The 18,786-nt window shown below is 44.2% G+C and overlaps 1 protein-coding gene across 3 annotated transcripts in view; it reads left to right on the top strand.

Moving 5' to 3' along the window:
* Window positions 1-14,799, top strand: part of LOC147031593 (catenin beta-1-like) — a 28,372-nt gene extending 13,573 nt beyond the window's left edge. For 2 of the 3 annotated variants that reach the window (XM_085865655.1, XM_085865644.1), the window contains 11 exons: window positions 4,854-4,998; window positions 5,120-5,223; window positions 5,361-5,495; window positions 5,760-5,963; window positions 6,070-6,228; window positions 6,717-6,836; window positions 10,995-11,145; window positions 13,255-13,373; window positions 13,544-13,658; window positions 13,831-14,013; window positions 14,262-14,799. In XM_085865655.1, coding sequence (XP_085721781.1) covers window positions 4,854-4,998; window positions 5,120-5,223; window positions 5,361-5,495; window positions 5,760-5,963; window positions 6,070-6,228; window positions 6,717-6,836; window positions 10,995-11,145; window positions 13,255-13,373; window positions 13,544-13,658; window positions 13,831-14,009 — 1,431 coding nt within the window. In that variant the 3' untranslated portion in view covers window positions 14,010-14,013; window positions 14,262-14,799. Of the gene's footprint in view, window positions 1-4,853; window positions 4,999-5,119; window positions 5,224-5,360; window positions 5,496-5,759; window positions 5,964-6,069; window positions 6,229-6,716; window positions 6,837-10,994; window positions 11,146-13,254; window positions 13,374-13,543; window positions 13,659-13,830; window positions 14,014-14,242 lie in introns of all 3 variants that reach the window. The other variant, XM_085865663.1, reaches the window with a different exon arrangement.
* The last annotated feature ends 3,987 nt before the right edge of the window (window positions 14,800-18,786 follow it).

Raw genomic sequence — 18,786 nt, 5'->3', positions numbered from 1 at the left:
AGGCTCGGTATATACCGGTACTGAAGATACGTGTACATAAACAGTGTCATGTTAACAAGTTCAGCATTGCCACAAGTACATACATGTATGTTGTTGACTCATCGTCATGTGCAGTCCCCTTCACACACAGAGGGCTGTGCACTGAAGGGCAGCCATTTTGCACTTGCAGCACCTCGCACACCCTTTCTTGCACTTGCAAGAAACCAGCTCAATGCAGCTGTGAGCTGCCTCAGGACCTCAGCCTGGTCCAGTAAGGTGTGTACTGTCCTTCTCCAGTCCTTGACCAACCCCAGTTGGTTGGTGGAGGGAGCTCTGGTGCTGGCAGCAGTATCTGACCCCACACATGTCCACCTTGATACACTGCCCTCTTGACATGTTCCTCCAGAGCTGCCTTCGTTGGAGGGATGAGCTGCACATTGTTCTTCCTTGCGAAGAGTTTCCTCCTGGCCTTGTCAATGTCTGCATTTGCTGGTTCGATCATACAACAGGATCACGAACCTCTCGATGATGCGCATTGCATCGTCTGGTATGTCACGAGGTGCAGAGGACAGCAGCAGCAGCGCCTCAGTGAGTTCTGGCAGTACCGTCCAGACTGCCCACGCAGTCTTCTTGCCATGTCTATGAAAACTAGACACAATGTCGCATCCAGTTCGAGCGTGTAACATTGGCAGTGCACGAGCCTTCTCTCATCCCAATCCAGCTGCTATTTCTTGTGCTGCTAGGTATCGGAAACTCTGGCCTGTTCCGAATGCCAGCCACAGTTTGTCTTCTGGTTGCAACTCCTGTGCCAGGGACACTGCCAGCACCACGACATCAGTGTCTACAGTCCGGATGAGTATTGCATGGTGTCCATGCTGGACTGCATGAGATGCATGCAGCAACATCCGACTGTCAGCTTCTTCATGGTGACATGGGGCGAGTGAGGTCAGATCTGGCAGTGGTGGCTTGCTGAGCACTGCCTCTCCATCAGTAATGATGAGTTGCTTGTCCTCCTGGTCAAACCATTCTATGAGAGCTGCTGAGAGGAACGTGAACAGCTCGGTCTTGTTGCTGTCCACTCGTAGGAAGTTCTGCCAGTTTCCTGGTATGGCTGCGGCAGCCACCACACGTCTCCGCACACCTTGTCCCCGCTTTGCACGTGTACTACCTTTCAGTGAATCAGCAAGGTAAGTATCCCAGACCAGATCCAGGCGTGACACTGTTTGCAGCTTCGTGGACATATATGGGATGAAGATCTGTTGTGCATACTCTTCAAAGGTCTTTGATGCAGCCGGCTTCAGCATCTGGACGATGGCTGCTCCATCACGCACAATACAGGTCGTGACAGGAGTCCCTGTCTTTGCGTCGGAGACTTCTTCCAAGCGTGTGAGGAGATCACTCTTGGTACCAGTGCAGAGGCTTCCACCATCAGACAATGCAGGAGGACATGCCTGATTCTCGTGACAAAAGAACTCCTCAAGGTTTCCATCCCTCGTCTGGCAGCCAATGTACAGGCGTGCAAAGAGTTCACGGTCATTATTGATGGAGGTGAGCTGTTGCTGACCTATGCTCTGGCTTCTTGGAGTGGAAATGCTGAACACCTTCAGCTTGTTACAAGGAATGGGTGCGTCCACTGCCTTTGTTCTGTCCAACAGACACTCTCTGGTGAAAGCCTCAAACTGCTCTTGGCCAATCCTCTTGGCATTCATCACGGTCTCCACAGCAGCAGGATCTGTGATCTCCTTTGTGTCCAGTTTGACTACATCCTGACTCTCCTCGAATGGGTTGCCCATCTCCTCTATGACACCGACGAGAGAGCGAACATCTTTCACAAATGAGGTCTGTACACTTGGCGTCTGATCATGATGACGTGTGTCTGCTGTTTGCCGTCTCCAGTGTTGGTTCCCATCCTGGAATTCTTCAATCACCCTGGCAACTTCTGGTCCCGCAACCATCCAGCGACGTAGGGCACAATCCAATATGGCGGACATAAAGAGAGAATTTCAAGTGGCCCAATATCTGAAAATGTTCGCAACATATTGATGTAAATTTGGTGCTTGTATCACAAAATGCACAATTCTTTTGAATATTTGGGCTAAGCCACCCCCACTATAAACACCTTTCTTCGATTTGTTGGTGATGTACCAAATTCTTTCTTTTTATTATTTTTATTATTATTACATTTAATTTTTTCCCCCGGTATATTCAGAATTTCAATACCGGTATATTGATACATCGCCAGACCTTACTAAAATGTATCTACTCTTTTTGCCTAAATTACAGTTGGAAAAATGAAAAACACTTAAAATTGCCCTTATTTTTGATTATGATGAAGGGTGTTGGAGGTTATTGAGATGACGTTGATATCCCTGGCTTCGGGTCGTCAGTCATCAGACTTTGTGAAGGACGAGGTAATCTTTGTCTGCTTTGCTTTGTTCTGAATGTCCTTGGAGACCTCCGTATGAGGTGCCATGACGGCGTCCTTCTTGCGCTTGAATTTCAAGGATTCTCCATGAAGACGACGACTTCTTTTGGTTTTAATTGCGTTTTCAGAACCATGAAGCTCTATATACACCACGCACCTAAACACTTCGGTTGGAGCAAAAAAGTTCATGAAAAACCCACATGTTCTTGTTCTTAAGTATTTACTGCCACGAACACACCGTGATATCAAACTATATCACGTGATAACAGTCTGTGCCGCACAATATCGAAAGAGCAACTGAGTCTGCGATGGAGGGCAGCATGAGGTTGTATATTCCTTCGCGATGGAGCGAGAGACCCATGCCGCGATCGGCACATGTTGCTGCAATAATTCAACCACAATGTGGAAACCCGTGTTTGGGTTGGGCCTGCTGTAGTATTATTAGTCCCCTACAGATTTCACCGGAGGGGACGATATGTTTGCTCTCCATCTGTCCGTCCCACCTTTGGTTTTTCCAGACTACTTTTTTTTTTTTCTTGTACCCTATAACGTATTCAACTGAAACTTTGTACATGGCTTTATTATGACAAGTTGCAGAACAAGTTTGAGTTTCAGGGTGTTTCGTCAATTTTTCAGAGGGTGAATGGGCAAGACAAAATATTTAAGTGCCTTTGAACATGGTACGGTAGTCAGTGCCAGGAGCAACGGTTTGAGTGTGTCAAGAACTGCAACTCTGCTGGGTTTTTCACGCTCAGTCATTTCCCGTGTGTATCAAGAATGGTCCAGCACCCAAATGATATCCGGTCAACAGCAGGCCAGTGGTCGAAAACGGCTCATTGATGAAAGAGGCCAAAGGAGGCTGAAACTAATTGTGCATAGCAACAGACGTGCTACAGTTAGTCAACTGACAGTCCAGTACAACGTTGGTGCCAAAAGACCCATAAAAGAATGCCCAGCTCATCGTACCTTGACACAAATGCAGTATGGCAGCTGACGACCGTATATAGTTCCACTTCTTTCAGCAAAAAAACAAGAACCTATGGTTACAGTGGGCTAAGGAACGAAAACACTGGACACTGGAGGATGAAAAAAACATTGCCTCGTCTGATGAATCCCGGTTCCTGCTGTTTCACGCTGATGGGAGGACTCGGGTATGGAGAAAACCACACGAGTACATGTGTCCATCGTGCCATGTGTCAACATTGCAGGCTGGTGGTGGTGTTTTGATGGTGTGGGATGTTTTCAATGCACACTTTGGGCCCCTTGATAAAAGTGGAGAAACATTTGAATGCCACAAGATATCTGAACATCATTGCCAATCAGGTGCATCCCTTCATGTCGGCAGTGTATCCATCTGCAAATGGACTTCATCAGCAGGATAATTCTCCATGCCACAAGGCAAGGATTGTCCAGGAATGGTTCCACGAACATGACAGTGAATTCAGCTTACTACAGTGGTCTGCCCAGTCACCAGATCACAATCCAATTGAACATCTATGGGATGAGATGGAACGAGCTATTCAGCAGAGAGATCCAATACCAGCCAAATTGACAACTGTGGGATGCATTGGAGTCAACATAGGCCAACATCCCTGTGGAACACTTAAAACACCTTGTTGAGTCCATGCTCTGACAAATTGAGGCTGTTCTGAGGGAAAAAGGGGGTGCAACTCAATATTAGGAAGGTGTTCCTAGTGTTTTGTACACTTGGTGTATAGCATGCTATTTCAAAAATTTATTGGGGCCAATATGTTCGACTGGATCGGGCATTGCGTGGCGGAGGTGTGCACTCTCCCGAGTGCCCTTCCAGTTGTTACTTTTATTATTCAGTGTGTGCGTGTATTGTCCGTGACAACCAACGGCAGGAATTCATAGATCCTTGATATGTTTAGAGCTGCACATATTCACCAGCGCTGCCCCCACACCTCCCTTCCCAACGCCCCCCCCCCATCAAAAAACATTTTGAAAACCGACTGCCTGTCCAAAAACCGGTTTCAATTGTTTTCCCCACATTCCAACCTGATCAAAATGCTTTTGCTATCCCCAACACAGTCTACCTAATATTTCATACTTGGCATCCAAAGTAAGGAACCTTGACTCTCATCAATTCAGTTCAGCTTCACTTCAAAGAAAATGCTTGAAAATCGTGTTTTTTTTTTGACTTTAGGTATGGAATAAAGGTGCAGGTGAACCTTTCAGGATCCTTGTTATCCACGTTCCGTAAATGCCAAGAGCTGTTGTATCTTAGCAGTCACCATTTTTTTCTTTAAAAAAAAAAAAATTATCACACATTAGCAAAGTGATTCAGTTTGGAACTCTTTTACTTCTTCAGGTACATGAGCTTGTGTGTCCATTCTATTTGTTAAGGAGAGCATTACATCTATTAATTGTTCCCCACAGAACTTACTCTCCATTCTCCCACAAACCTTGTATACTTCTCTTCTTACAGCTGATCATTCTCGCTAGTGGTGGCCCTGCAGGCCTAGTGCACATTATGCGCACATACAGTTATGAGAAGCTCCTGTGGACCACGAGCCGTGTGCTGAAGGTGTTGTCTGTCTGTCCCAGCAACAAGCCTGCCATCGTGGAGGCAGGTCTGTACCGCCTTACCTACTTTTGCTCATCCTGTCTTGTATCAATTTTTTGACACCCCCATAAAGGAATAGAATTGTCATTTAGGTGAGTTTTCATGAATGGTTTGTTTCTGGTTTCTAGGTGGAATGCAGGCCCTGGGTTTGCATCTTGCCAGTCCGAGCCAACGCCTCATGCAAAATTGTCTGTGGACAATCCGCAATCTCTCAGACGCAGCCACCAAGCAGGTGACTTATTTGCCATCCATATTACTGTTTGTGTGTTGCCAGAAAGGGTTTTCAAATGTTCACTCTTCCTCATCCCTGCATTCATTCTGTCAGAATGCTCTGTCCTTTGGCTCATGGAGTAGGTAATCTGTGTGCAGGAGAACATGGAAGGGCTGTTGCAGACATTGGTTCAGTTGCTGGCTTCAAATGATGTTAATGTCGTGACCTGTGCTGCTGGAATCCTCTCCAACCTGACGTGCAACAACTACCACAACAAGATGATCGTCTGCCAGGTACACACCCTTAGTCACAGCTGTACACACCCTGTTGTGATGACGACATGTGGGGTGTGGATGTAAATTGGTTGTCTTATTGTAACTGCCTATGTCCCTTTGGGGGTTTTCTTTGTTTGCAATGTCTTTTAACAAAAAAAAAATTTTCTCTCTCCTTTGACCTTCTTGGATGCTGGTGACAGCCAATCTGTAAATCCCTGTTTAGTTTTGTGCTCATTATTTATTTATTTTTGTATTTAAGCCATCCCATTCAAATGCTTCCAGGTGGGTGGGATCGAAGCACTTGTGCAAACAGTACTTCAGGCTGGAGATCGTGAGGACATCACCGAGCCGGCAATATGCGCCCTGCGTCACATGACTAGCCGGCATCCTGATGCCGAACTGGCCCAGAATGCTGTGCGGTTGCACTATGGGCTGCCTGTTATTGTGAAGCTGTTGCAGCCACCATCACACTGGCCACTCATTAAGGTAATACTCGCTGAAAATTGGGTCATTACAAGCCAGTCATGTCGGTTCATATCACTTGTGGCTTCAACCTTTACCTTTCCACTTGTGTTTATGTTGTTTTTTGCAGGCTGTTGTTGGATTGATTCGTAACCTTGCACTGCTGCCGGCCAACCATGCACCCTTGCGTGAGAATGGTGCGGTGCCTCGTCTCGTCCAGCTCCTCGTGAGGGCTCACCAGGACACTCAGCGCCAGGCTGTGCCGGGCGGAGGTGCTCCTCCTCAGGTGGTGAGTCATGGAGCTTCCCATTTGTGAGATAAATCTCTAAAAGAACCAGATGCCACTTCACCTTCGTGAGCAATTTATTTCTTCTATTTATCGAAAGATAGTGCGATTACCATGGAATCACTCGTCATCGTAACTTGCTGAGGGGACAAAGGTCCATTGTGACCGTAGACGTTCACCCAGATCTTTTGGTGGTGTTATTACTTTGGCACAAAAAAAATTTGAACTGTTTTCAGAAGATTGAGGTGTTAAAATGGTTCGAATATGTGCATTGATAAATAAGCAATGGATTGTTTCCATTCCCACTATTTTATCTCCTTGTCACAGATGATGCTTGCTGTACGATTGATGATCGTTTTTGAAAATGAGGGTTATGATTGTTGTGGAAGGCATATGTCGTCACATCCCACCTCCTTATTCCCTGCCTTTGGTACTTAATATTTTGAGTAATTTGGAGACTGTAGCACATTCGGCCAACCGTTGTCCTGCAGGACGGGATTCGCATGGAGGAAATTGTGGAAGGCTGTACTGGAGCTCTGCACATACTGGCCAGGGATGCAAACAACAGGGCTGTGATTCGCAGCCTCAACACCATTCCTCTCATTGTGCAGGTGTGTGATCCCTCATCTCATTGCAGAGATGATGGGAACAAAGAATTGGGAACTGAGATTCTTCACCTGTTGAGGTTTCTGTTTTGTTTTGAACCAGCAAATGATTAGTGTTCCCTGAGCAATTTTCCCAGTTTGAAGGAAATTTTATTGGCATCACCACGAAGTGCTCTAAAAACAACTCTGCAAAAGCAAAACCACACAGGAAATTGTGTATTCGGTGTCATCTTTTGTGCTTTGTATCCTTGATCTCCCAATTTGACTCTGCAGGGGAACGTAATCTGTAACAGGTTTTGGGCTTATTACTCCACGCACACAAAGCAAAAAGCAGGGTTAAGCAATTGGTTCATGTCCGTCTCCGTCTTATCTGTTTATGATCGAGGAACAACTTTTAAAATTTAATGTTATATTTTGAACATGAATAGGAAGACAAGTTTGCCGTTTTACCGTGCTTTTGCTTTGAATTTGTCGCGATCACGTATGCGCAGAATGGCGACATTTTTTTTCCGTCCACCTGCCTGGCAGTCAAACACAATTGAAAATCATTCCAAACAGGAAACTCTCTAAGGATGTTATAAAAGGACACAAATAACTAATGCAACGTGTTAGATATGGTGACGGAATCGACACTGGGGAAAATGGCGGTAAAACACAGAATAACTTTATTTATATGCCATTAAACCTTTTGTTTAAATTAAATTTTATGGACTTCAACACTGTAGGACACAAATCACCTTCATAATGCTTCCAAGAACCATGCTATATATATATATATATATATATATATATATATATATATATATATATATATATATATATATATATATATATATATATATATATATACACACATACACACAGTCATGCGCCGCTTAATGATGATCGCATATACGACGGATCTGCCAGCTATGAAAAAAAAAATGTAGCTGAAAAATTCCTATCGCCCAGTGATGTAGCCGACGTAGCGCTGCCAGTTGTATAAAAATAGCACGTACAATTATGTACGCTGTACAGTACATAATACCTCGTAATGATAAACGACAGTGTGGCCCCGTAATAATGCAATCATTGAGGTCCATAAAATGTCATCGCGAAAAAAAAACAGGATCGTGCTAAATCGGGATTCAAGGAAATCGGCTTTCAAACTGAACCAATGCTTCCACGTTTACCTTCCAGCAAGTAAATTACCTTTGAATTGAAGAATTCCATGAATAAATCGTTATTAGTCTAAATTAAAACACCAATTTATTTTTAGTGAAGCTTTTTATGTTGTTAAAACAATCGCACTGTTCCGAAAATATATATCACAATTGACAGGAGCTCGTTTCTTCATTTGTAAATAATAACATCGATGCAATGATTATGTATTTATAAAATCCAAACGCTATTTATTCATCTTTCTATAATCGATGCGAGAGGAGATTGTAAGCTGCCGCAAACAACACCGATGGCTGTCATTAACAGCACCACAAAGATAAAACTAACGTGTCTTCCATCTCTCTTGGATGTGTGTTACAATTGCCGACAGTATTCAATACAGTAACATGCTGCACAGGTTTGTATCTGAGGAGCAATAGGCTATACCATATAGCCTAGGTGTGTAGTTTTGTGTTGGTACGATGTTCGAAAACAAAAACGAAAAAAAAATGATGTTTGCACAACGACGACGTCGCTTAACGACGCGTTTCTCAGAACGTAACCCCGTCGTTAAGTGGCGCATGACTGTGTATGTATGTATATATATATATATATATATATATATATATATATATATGTATATGTATGTATATGTATGTATATGTATGTATATATATATATATATATATATATATATATATATATATATATATATATATATATATATATATATATATATAGTTGCGAATTCTGGCCCGTCCGGCATGCGATCGGCTGCTTGACTCAAATGGTGACTGCGTCGCCCACCGGCACGGACAATTCAGTCATGACCCTCTTGGAACTATTGCCAAGGAGCTAGTCACGGGTGGGGGTTTAACCTCACCACAACCCAGTCCGCATTCTACCCGCGTGAAATAGGGTGAATCGCCGAAAGTCGATATACCCAAGTACTCGCACGGGTAACCTACCGAGGGGTTGTACCACGCCACAGGTCTACTCCGGACACGAACCGCTTAAGCGGCTCTTTCCGTCCGTACTGCAGGGATAACCGAGCGGAGTTATCGTCGACCTTAATGGTTCAGATTAGTTACCGGGTGTTTTAAACCCACTATCAATCCCTTACATGATGCAAGATGGAGATTCAACAAAGGAAAGGACGAAGCGAAACGGGGGAACAATTAGCCAAGCACATTTAATGCGCGACACACGGAAGCACATATTTCCAGGCAGCAACAATTAATCATGCACGTATACAGAGGCAAGAACAAAACGCAGAGCAACAACCGAATATAATAATTACACTGGCACTTATGCAGGTCTAAACTTGACGGATTGGCGCCACACACACACATTTTTACACAAAACCCAAAGAAACAAAAGTGGCGACTTCCCTTTTTGCGCACCGAGTCCTTCTCTCGCAACCTCAGCTTTCAGCTCCTCCGGCGTGGTCGGTCAGCTCGTGCTTCGTGTTGGCCGCTCTACGCCACGGACGAGGTTTTGGGGAACGAACGGGGTTTTCCGGCGCTATCTCGGTGCGGGCGGGGGGGGAGAAACCGTCGATACTTGGGGCCGAGAGAGGGGAATGGCAGACGCTCCTTCCCACCAGCGAGGTCTCCACCCTGTCGCTCCGCCCCATTCTTCGCTCCACCCCTCTTCAAGGCGTTTCGAGAAAGGTCTCGACAGGGGGCGTTCCTCCTCCCTGATCGCGTCACACCGCGCATCCACCAATCGGGAGCGAGCTGCCCCACCCCTCCTCCTTCTCACCAAGCGCGACGACCATCAGGCGGGGGAGATTCAGGTGGGAGACCTCTCCCCCGGGCTCCCTCAAGAACCTTCAGTGTACAATCCCGCGTCCCTCACCCGTCCTGCGGAGATCGTGGCCGCGCGGTGGATGTAGGATGGCGTTCGTAAGGTGGGTGGTGGTGAAGATGGTGGTGGGGAATGTTTTCAAGGTGGCGTCGTGGTGTGAATGGCGCGGTTGTTGAGATTTTGGTTGTGGAGAGGTTTTTGGTGATGGTTGGCGTTGTGGTTGTACCAAAATAACGACAGCAAAAGAAAAACGGCGAACTAAAGCGTCGCAGCCCGAATGAATCACACATATTCCCTCTAAACAACGGGTGTGGGCTAACTACACATGAACTTATCGATATATCTCACCTGAGGACCTTTCTGGTGTATTGCAAATTTCCACCACCATAACAATATATATATATATATATATATATATATGTATATATGTATATGTATATATATATGTATATATATATATATATATATATATATATATATATATATATATTTTTATTTATATATATATATGTGTATGTACCGTGAGAGGATGCAGTATCGGGGTGAAGAAGAGACCACCTATTATGGCTATGTACAATGCCGATTGACACTGCTTTCTATGGTCATCAATAAAGCCCTCATCTCCTCAACTGCGACTCGGTCTCATTCCAGTGTATAAGACTGCTTCCATAGTGCTAAACTTCCAAATTAAAATTAAAATCTTTATTTTATCAAAATTGAAGTATACACTTCAACACTGCGTGGGGTATCGTGTTGTATGAACTCTCTTGTTCTTGGTGACAGGGCTGGAGTTCACCACTGCCTTTCTGGAACATGTTAATTTTTTTCAAAAAAACAAGCACCAGAGATAAAGCTGCCCACTATTCGGCAAGGCTCGGGCCATGCCTTCTGGGCAGCTGGACTAGTTCGTGCCCTCGTTTTGATTAAATGGATCTTTCCACCAACAAAGTTTTTAACAGAGTGGAGCATGTCAAAAAAAATTAAATAGATTCCACTGTTTGCTGCTGATTTGTCGCAGATGTTTATTTCACTTACTGCTTGAAGGGGCTTGCATTGGTTTTTAGTCGGTTCATATCCACATTGGGTTCTTTGTGATGCTCAAAGCATTACCCCAAAAGCCACATGTTTGCAAAGGGCAGTGAAAGTTCAGGGTAAAGTTCAACTCCTGTGATTGGCAGTCCCCAGCCTAATGATGGTTTTACACACGTCCTGCAGTTGCTCTACTCCAATGTGGAGAACGTGCAGCGTGTGGCAGCTGGAGTCCTCTGTGAACTTGCTCAGGAGAAGGAGGCAGCTGAGATAATTGAGGCAGAGGGTGCCACTGCCCCCCTCACGGAGCTTCTGCACTCACAAAATGAAGGCGTTGGTGAGTAGTGATGTGATGTGGTGGTGGTCGTGTCGGTGAGCTGCCATGAATTTGCATTCCAGTTGAATGGAGGGGAATTGTCAGTATATATTTATGTCTTGTACAAGATGTAGGGCTTTTACAGTATGACTGAGAGGTATGCGCACACTCCTCCGCTATCTCGCCTGTGTTTGAATCCTGACACAGCTATAAACTGTCATCCCAGTGTTTCACAAGCAGGGTGATTCATCAATGTGTGTGCCATCCTTCGGATTACGTTGAACAAGTGTCCCATCTGTCAGCGTTCGTTGGTGGATGTTAGATCCCACAGTGTCCTTTGCAAAGTCTGAGCTGTTGTCGGCACAATGAACAAATTACAAATTCCTGCCCAAACCATCAGGGGGTATTGTATCGGCGGCCTAGCCATGGCCCTCGGCCAATGATGCTAACCCGCTGCCTTGTGTTGCATACGAACGAAGAAGGAATACAAGGTGTAGAGTAGGTTGACTGTATAAGGCTAAGCGCATGTAAGTGGTTACCACCCCTATTTTAGGGAATACCCTGACTTGAGTGGCATTTTTGAAAGTCACAAAGACTACTACTGGTCATGAAATTTGGTTCATTGTACAGACAGTGTTCCATAGGACCTCAAATATATAGGTTCATGGGTATATGATGTATATTACTGAATCTGCAGGATTTTTATTGAATATACATGCCCAGTATTGGCCTTTTTTCTTGTTTCACCTTAAAATATGACATATATTAGACCATGCAAAAATACAACATATAAAACATTCCATATGAAATTTCTCATCAAATCAAAAGGTTGTCACCCACCGTCTGAGAAAATCAGCATTTGTGTCGGTCAGTGGTGGATTCGCATGATATATGTACATTCTGGCATATTTTTTATTTTTTCTTGTTTTATTGCCCTTTTAGAGCCTGGGACTATGAAACCCCCTAACAAAATGACTAGTTTATCAATAACTCATATTTACGTGACTTAAATTATTCAACTTATTACCAATAGTCAATGTAGAAAAAAAATTGAGATGATCCGGGTGGATACTTAATTACAGCGGCTTGACCGAACTTTCCAACCCAAATGTCCGACTGCATGTTACGTTTTTCAAAAAAATGCTTTTATTCTTCTGTGCATCAGATTAGTTTCACTAAAATTTATTTACAAATGGGGCACAGTGATATAGATATAATAGTATAAAAAAATATTGAAAACATGCATGGCTTTGGTTTAGAGTAATTTTGCATTTGTCCGACTGCACGTCACACTTTTTTGAATTTGATTAAAAAATTAATTTTCTTAAAATTTTTTTAAAATATTTTATTAATGTAGAAGGCAGTAAAAACAGTTTTGGAGAATTTAGAGAGCTTTGTTACTTCCAGAATTGATTGAATTGAAAATTTACGTCCAAGAATTTGTTCGATAAATCTCTTTTGGTGCTTTTCAGCATCTGACACTCACTGAATAGAGCAGTAATAAAAAAGGTATGTATTATTTCTTAATCCCAGAAATTGGTATTTTGATTATTAGATTAGTTGCTTGAATAAGTTGCATACTATGACCTTCATTTATTTTGCCAAAAAAGAAAAATTAGGTAATTTCATTGAAAACTCGCAAAACCATCGGAATAGGTACCCCTTCTTCAAAGTATCATAATTTGGTGTGTGTGTGTGTGTATATATAATATATATATATATATATATATATATATATATATATATATATATATATATATATATATATATATATAGATATGTAATTAAGCTATATGGTTTTTTTTTTGTTCTGAACTCAGACTTACACTTTCAGGAAAATGTAGTGAGAAGGCAATGGAATAAACTTCATTTTTTGACATTTTTGAAACGGAGTGGTACCATTTACATGCGCTTAGCCATAAACAAGACCATTCCACTCCATGTGTATTTTTTTAAATATTTTCTGGTTTATATTTTAAGATTTTAATCCTGGTTAATATTTTCCATAGCAGCTTTGCATATTGGTTCAACTGCAAGTAATTCCAAGTAAGGTGGACTTAGTACAAATCTTGGCCGAACCCCATTGTGCTGCTAATCTCTCATCTCTTTGCATTGGTGGGGGTGTGACAGCAACGTATGCCGCAGCGGTACTCTTCCGCATGTCCGAAGACAAGCCACAGGACTTCAAAAAAAGGCTTTCCGTGGAACTTTCTCACTCCCTGTTTAGGGATGACAACAACTGGAATGAGGTTTGTGCATAGATTGGAAAATGCTGACCATCACTGATGCACCGACGGTTTGAGTTGCGGTGCAGCGAATGGATTGTACCAAAGTTATTGTTTATCCGTTTTGTGGATTTCTTTAGCTCTTTATGCTTTGTTGTGTTTAATCGATTGCGAACTCTGTGGTGCTTTTTTAGAGTGGGATGATTCCCGGGGATATGATGCATCCCGGTGAACCTCCATACCACCAAGATACCATGTACAGCAGCCATGGCAGTCTGCACAGCGCACAGCCACCTGTGAGCAATGCAGGTAAGGTTAAGCACTGACTATCCCTTGTGATTGCTTTAACAGAACAAGCAAAAAATTTAAAGTTTGACAAAGTCCATTAAGACCCTCTAATAAATAGATGCTTAGTGGATGCCATCTCACTGGTTCCATTGTTTGATCTGTCATATGTCTTGTTTTTTTTTCTTTGGACCAGGTGGTTACATGAATGAACCCATTGGAATGGATCCTCTGTTGGATGACTTTGTGTCCCACCAAAACGGTGATTTCCATGACATGCTGTCCGAACTTGGCCCCCCCGGCCCGAATATTGATCTTAACGGTATAGCCGGTCATGAGAACGGCCAGGTCAACTGGTATGACTCGGATCTCTGAGCAGGTGGGTCACTCACTTCAGCACTTTTTCTGTGTGCATGTTGATTCTGACAAAACCCTGTTCTTACTCCCATGGGTAATGTAACGATAAAGTTTTTTTTTTTTTTTTTTTTTTGCATAGATAAGCCACTGTTTTCAGTCATGCTTTTGACAAGGTTTATTTATTTATTATTATTATTTTTTTGGGGAGTGGGGGGGGGGTTGCATCTCTCCTGCACACTGAATGTATGCAGATTGACTTTGTACCCACAGATTGGAGATTGAACTTTGAAGGGGATGGGACCAGAAGACCTAAATTGGCAGGGTGTCTGTTTTCCCCAGCTTTACATTCATTTTAAAATGTAGGTCTTAGAAACCTTTGTTATTTCCATAGACATTGGTGAAGGTGAGTTTGGGGTTGGAGAGGTGTGGGGGTGGGGGGGGCATGTGGGCAGAAGAAAAACCTTTGAATTTAAAACATACTTTTAAGTGCAAGGTAGATTTTCTTAATGATATATTTGGCGGCCTACATCGTTTGACTTTTTTTATTTTGTAGACACTGAAGTGATGGTACTACTTCTATTTTATCCAGCATTAGTGTTTTTTGTCATTTGTTACTTTTTTATTTTGTTTTAAAAGTCACTACAACATTCATTAGAAGTGCAATGTGCAAACGGTTGATGTCCTGGCATGAGGGAAAGTGAGATGCAACTGTCTGTTTGAAAGCCGGCTTTACGGATTCGTTATGTCTGCTTGTCACTGGTATAATGCTTTAAGCTTCTCAAATAAAGATTTGCCTTGTTACTTCCCATATGCTGTGGACTTTGTGTGTTGAAGGTGGATATGGTACCAAGTCAGGTCTGTTGAAGGTATCTCCCTTGATCACTGGCGATGCAATAACGTGACAATCATTAGGTATCCCCCTGAAAGTGCTCCATTTTTTTTGGGGGGGGGGGGGGAGAGCAGATTTTGTTTCAAAAGCAAATTGCCAATCAATCTCCGAGGAGTGGCGCAGAGGTCCCCCACATCAAGATGGTGTACGTTCACCTTTGTGAAGCCAAGGCCACAAGAGAGGGAGAGAGAAACGGAGTGGGCTGGTCCATGGCACCCGAGCTACCCTGATAAATCCAGGCAGCAGTGAAGTGGGGAATATTTGGCCCCTGACTTGAATTGATAGGGGGTGGGGGGCTACAACCCCTTTGAAGTGGCATCCCCAATCGTTGCAAAGGTTGTGGTTGTTGTTATGAGAACCCTGTAGACTGTTGGAAACTTGATTTCAACAAGTGTCGGCAGAAAGCTGTGAACATGGCACTGGTACGAGAACAGTCTGTCCTATTTGCTAGCCAGTGGAACACTTGGGAGGTGTTGGTGGTGCAGCAATGGAACAGTTCATGATGCAAATGATGTACAAGGGCAATACCCAGCAAGAACCTTCCAGGCAAACATCCCTATATTACAAGTACAACAAAAATGAATATTTGCAAACAATTGCAGAGATCAAGCTGGACTGGAATTGAAAAAAAGCATTACATTGCAGTACTTGAATGGAATGGTGAAAGCTTCTCACATGATTTTAGCCCACAGAATCACAAAACCATCAGGTAACATTTGTGTTAACATAAAACAAAGATATGGATTTGAATAATAGAATCATGAAAAAGCAAGTTAAGGTGGTGAACAGAGCACACAAAACTGTTTGGGAAGAACTGAAACCAGCAGCCAAAACAAATACTGTTCGTCTTAAATTCAACTTCATGTGACAAGGAGGTACATCTTATGTAGTGAATGCTGCCAGAGGTACATACACTCACCCTGAAGCTGTCTTGCCTGGGTTCAAATCCTGACCCACCTATAAACCTTTCATGCTGGTGTTTCACAGGCAGTGATTCATCAATGGGTGTCCCATGTGCCAGCATTAGTTGGTGGACATTCAAGATCCCACGGTCCATCGTGAAGAATGGGCGAGTTATCACGGACACCCTGAAACAAATCATAAATTCCTGCCCTAACTACTGCTGCGAAGGCAGTGGCAAACCACCCAGGATAACCCTTGCTCAGGAAGCTGCTTCAGTAGCACCAACAATGAAGAGCATGGTATGAGAGTAAGAGAGACGTGTAGTCTATCAAGAGCAGCCTGTGGCTGCTGGTTGCATCATTGGGTGGGACGCGGCAATGCCGCTGATGCAGTGTCCCCCTTATCAGTACACATTTTGCCGACCTCGGAAGGATGACAGGCTGAGACAACCTCCTGGTGTATATTAATTCAGCGGCCAACAGGGCTTGAACTCAGGACCCTGCGATCCCAAGCCACCACCCTAACCACTAAGCCAACATCAGGCTTAGACGTGCAGTATTATATATTTAATCAAATCCTTTTTAACAAAGGCACCTGTGGTGGCGGTTCATTATTTGTAATGAGCAGAGTACCCACCCAATGGGCGATCTTGTTCGAAGCATGCAAAACGTTCTTCTGATGCATAACCTTTATTTGGGCGGTGTATAGGTACCTGACAGCTCTGTTGAGGCAAAAAAGAGCCAGGTTGTGTTCATGAAGCAATATGCATACTGCTTACAATTCAAAATGCCTCACAGCACACACTAGAAAACATAGGGACAGGAATACTGTACTGTAAATGGTGTAGACTAGTCATACCCTCCCTCACCTGGTGGCGGCACTACACGATACACATTTACATCGAGAATTTGCTTCTCCACCCCTAACCCCCCCTCCCCCCCAAGACCACTGGCAAAGATAAAAACACCCTGATACGTTAATTTGGGTCATGCTGATTCTCCAGCAAGTCTGGATCTAATCGGCCCAGAACTGTAGGAGCAGCACAACAAACAAACAAACACCGGTCTGTGAATTGTAGAAAGGATGGTCATATATGGAAGGACCCAATAGAGTTGCAATGAAGAGAAATGGCATTTCATTAATCTCGAGCATTTACTGATGGAGTCGATATGAACAAAAAAAAAACAACCTAACATCCAGTTAAAAGGTAAGCAAGTAAAATAGACATAAAATGCCAGAGCCCCCATGGTTTTAGTAATATGACAATGGAGTTAAAGGGTTCGTCCATATTTATGTACAACTAAAATGGCTGCCAGTCTATCAGTCGACTGTTAGACACAATAAGCAAGGCAATTTGTTACTCTCTCATACGCAGCCTGTGGCTGCTGGTCGCATCATTGCCTGGAGCACGGCGGTGCTGCTGATGCAGTGCCCCTGTTTCCATTAAGCTTATGCTCATTTTGACAGGCTGAGGAAACCCACCTGGTGGTATTTAATAGCATGACAAGAGTTCAAACTCAAGACTTTAAGATCTTAAGGCAGCCAACTTAACCATTAAGCCATCTTGGATCTGATGTCAAAAAACAAAAAATGACGTGCTTATATATTGTTACGAATTTGCGCCCACCGGCGTGCGATCGACCGCGTTCCTCTAATAGCAGCCGCGTCGCCCACCGGACGAACAATTCAGTCGTGACTTTCTGGAACCACGCCAGAACCCCGTCACGGGTGGGTTCTTAACCCCACCACGGCCCAGTCCGTATTCTACCCGCGCAAAATAGGGTCAATCGCCGAATCTCGATATACCTAAGTACTCGCGCGGGTAACCTACCGAGGGACCGTACCTCGACGCAGGTCGGCTTGGACACGAACCGCTCTAGAGGTCTGTTCCGTTCTGAGATAAATGAGCGGGTATTATTGCCCGACCTCGCCGGATCCAATTCTCTTTAAAGGGGATTTAAAACTCAACTATTAATCCGCAATGCAAGATGACATTTCAACAAGGGAAAGAGGACGCAACGAACGGGGTACATTTAGACCAGCACATTTATTACTAAACACGTATACAGGCAAAGCAATGGAAACACGTATGCAGTAAAACAATCATGCATGGGATGGGGACAAAGACACGAGCAAGGTGAAAGCACTACGACCGTCTATTAGCAATTATCATTAACAAGCACTTACACAGTTCTACTTATAGGCAGCACCACCAACATTCATTCAAAAGAAAAGAAAAGACTACCCTCAAAGACAAGGGAGTCAGGGTCCGTATACCTTTATACCGTGGAGCCTTGGTGACTGAACCGGCCCCACTAGACCGTTGCAGGTTACCTGCACCCTCGTGGTGCCTTGATGGGCGAGTCGCGACGTCTGTCCCCACGGCAGCTAGGATAGCCGCGGCTGACTCGGGCCTTCCACGGGGCCGGCGAGCTCTCTCCGGCGCTCTTCACTCGGACGCGCAGGTCTGCGCAACAGAGCTGGCAGAGCGGTGCCTCCAGTCCGCGTCCCTGGTGCCACGCCCGCACTCCCCACCGACTGCGAGCTCCGACGAACGGGTCGTTCCACGGACCGCAGGACAGGCCACCACGAGCCGAAGATCCCGACCAAGACCACCATAAGAAACCACTAACACTCTCTTACTTGGCGTACCGCATGCCCTTAAATTCCTCCTGGCTTCTTGCTCCGCCCTCCTTCGAGCTCCTCCGGGAAGCTTCGAGAAAGGGGGCGTTCCCTAATCCCAACGCCTCGCCCCTATGAACTGACCAATGACGAACGATCTCCCCCTTGCGGCGCGTGGGAAAAACAGGCGGGAAAATCCGTGCGCCATCGGAATACCTTCTTCTTTTTCATGGCGTTACTGGAATCCCTTGTTCCTTTTCCTTGGTAGAGATGGTTTTACAAGCGGAGTGGGTTGTAGTGTGGTTTACGGAGAAAGTGATCGGTAGTTAGGTGATTGGCGTAATTGTGGTTGAGGTGATGAGGATGGCGTGGTTTGTTGAG

This window comes from Eptatretus burgeri, chromosome 2 (assembly GCF_056783735.1).
Source record: "Eptatretus burgeri isolate ZD-2024b chromosome 2, Ebu_testis_v1, whole genome shotgun sequence".
Taxonomy (NCBI): Eukaryota; Metazoa; Chordata; class Myxini; order Myxiniformes; family Myxinidae; genus Eptatretus; species Eptatretus burgeri.
This window is presented reverse-complemented; position numbering and strand designations above follow the sequence as displayed.